This window comes from Salmo trutta, chromosome 19 (genome assembly GCF_901001165.1).
Source record: "Salmo trutta chromosome 19, fSalTru1.1, whole genome shotgun sequence".
Lineage (NCBI taxonomy): Eukaryota > Metazoa > Chordata > Actinopteri > Salmoniformes > Salmonidae > Salmo > Salmo trutta.
Genome location: NC_042975.1, coordinates 4,660,493 through 4,662,992, shown reverse-complemented (window position 1 = coordinate 4,662,992; position 2,500 = coordinate 4,660,493). Strand labels below are relative to the sequence as shown.

Sequence of the window (2,500 nt, the reverse complement as noted above, 5' to 3'; positions counted from 1 at the left end):
TTGTACGACACGGTAGGAAAAAAAAGATGGAAAACATAATTTCTACTCAGAGCCAATCAAGTGCGAGCCTTGAATACCAGCGCTCCCAATCGCAAAGTTCCTGAAGATCCTCTGACTTCCAATGGTGGAGGTCATTCGGACGGGATTTGGAAGGATGGTCACAATATAAAAATGGACCATTACCTTTCGCTCTGGAAGCAGCGGCCCTTGCAGAGCAGAGAAAGGGGAATAACTACTTCCAGGTCTACAGCGGTGATTCTACTAGTTTCGCGTGCAGTAACCGCTACCCAGCCAGCCGTTCCATATCGCTAACGGCTACCCAGCCAGCCGTTCCATATCGCTAACGGCTACCCAGCCAGCCGTTCCATATCGCTAACGGCTACCCAGCCAGCCGTTCCATATCGCTAACGGCTACCCAGCCAGCCGTTCCATATCGCTAACGGCTACCCAGCCAGCCGTTCCATATCGCTAACGGCTACCCAGCCAGCCGTTCCATATCGCTAACGGCTACCCAGCCAGCCGTTCCATATCGCTAACCGCTACCCAGCCAGCCGTTCCATATCGCTAACCGCTACCCAGCCAGCCGTTCCATATCGCTAACCGCTACCCAGCCAGCCGTTCCATATCGCTAACCGCTACCCAGCCAGCCGTTCCATATCGCTAACCGCTACCCAGCCAGCCGTTCCATATCGCTAACCGCTACCCAGCCAGCCGTTCCATATCGCTAACCGCTACCCAGCCAGCCGTTCCATATCGCTAACCGCTACCCAGCCAGCCGTTCCATATCGCTAACCGCTACCCAGCCAGCCGTTCCATATTGCTAACACACAATATGCAGTTTTATCACACAACACAATGCCACAATGTCTCAAGTGTTGAGGGAGCTGTGCAATTGGCACGCTGACTGCAGGAATGTCCACCGGAGCGGCTGACTGCAGGAATGTCCACCGGAGCGGTTGCCAGACGATGTAATGTTCATTTCTCTACCATAAGTCGCCTCTGTCGTTTTTTAGGGAATTTGGGAGTTCGTCAAACCGGCCTCACAACCGCAGACCAAGTGTATGGCGTCGTGTGGGCGAGCGGTTTGCTGATGTCAACGTTGTGAACAGAGCGCCCCATGGTGGAGGTGGGGTTATGGTATGGGCCCCGTGGTGGAGGTGGGGTTATGGTATGGGCCCCGTGGTGGAGGTGGGGTTATGGTATGGGCCCCGTGGTGGAGGTGGGGTTATGGTATGGGCCCCGTGGTGGAGGTGGGGTTATGGTATGGGCCCCGTGGTGGAGGTGGGGTTATGGTATGGGCCCCGTGGTGGAGGTGGGGTTATGGTATGGGCCCCGTGGTGGAGGTGGGGTTATGGTATGGGCCCCGTGGTGGAGGTGGGGTTATGGTATGGGCCCCGTGGTGGAGGTAGGGTTATGGTATGGGCCCCGTGGTGGAGGTGGGGTTATGGTATGGGCCCCGTGGTGGAGGTGGGGTTATGGTATGGGCCCCGTGGTGGAGGTGGGGTTATGGTATGGGGCAGGCATAAGTTACGGACAACCAACACAATTACATTTTATCGATGGCAATTTGAGATACCGTGACGAGATCCTGAGGCCCATGTTGGGTTTATATTTTTGTTCAGTACATATACGTGTGTACCTCTTTGAGCCGCTCGGTGTGTGTGAGTGTGTATATCAGTGTGTGTGTGTGTGTGTGTGTGTGTGTGTGTGTGTATGTGTATATATATATATATATATATATATATCAGTGCGTACCTCTTTGAGCCTCTCCTTGCATAGTTTGTACTCTCGTTGTGGGTGTATATCAGTGTGTGTGTGTGTATCAGTGTGGGTGTATATCAGTGTGTGTGTGTGTATCAGTGTGGGTGTATATCAGTGTGTATGTGTGTATCAGTGTGTGTGTGTATCAGTGTGTGTGTGTGTGTATATATATAAGTGTGTGTGTGTATATAAGTGTGTGTGTGTGTATATATATATAAGTGTGTGTGTGTATATAAGTGTGTGTGTGTTTATCAGTGTGTGTGTATATCAGTGTGTGTGTGTGTGTGTATCAGTACCTCTTTGAGCCTCTCCTTGCGTAGTTTGTACTCTCGTTTCTGAGACTCCAGGAAGCTGCTGAGTTCTTTCTTCTGCTGGACCTGAATGTGCTGCTGAAACTTCTTCTCATCGTTGTTAAATGTCTTCGCCTGCACACACACACACACACACACACACACACACACACACACACACACACACACACACACACACACACACACACACCCGCACACGAAAGAGAGAAAACCGCATTAGCAGGAGTTGCAGTGTATTTCGTTCTCACTGTCCTCTGTGTGGAGAGAGTATAACAGAGATGACTCGTTCTCAATGTCCTCTGTGTGGAGAGGACAGTGTCACTACAGACCCTGGTTTGATTCCAGGCTGTATCACAGCGGTATAAGGCACTGCATCTCAGTGTCACTACAGACCCTGGTTCGATTCCAGGCTGTATCACAGCGGTATA

At 51.6% G+C, this 2,500-nt stretch overlaps 1 protein-coding gene across 1 annotated transcript in view; it reads right to left on the bottom strand.

Moving 5' to 3' along the window:
- LOC115153858 (serine/threonine-protein kinase TAO1-B) overlaps window positions 1-2,500 on the bottom strand; it is a 47,376-nt gene that overhangs the window by 11,071 nt on the left and 33,805 nt on the right. Inside the window, exon 15 of the mRNA XM_029699478.1 lies at window positions 2,058-2,186. Coding sequence (XP_029555338.1) covers window positions 2,058-2,186 — 129 coding nt within the window. The remainder of the gene's footprint in view (window positions 1-2,057; window positions 2,187-2,500) is intronic.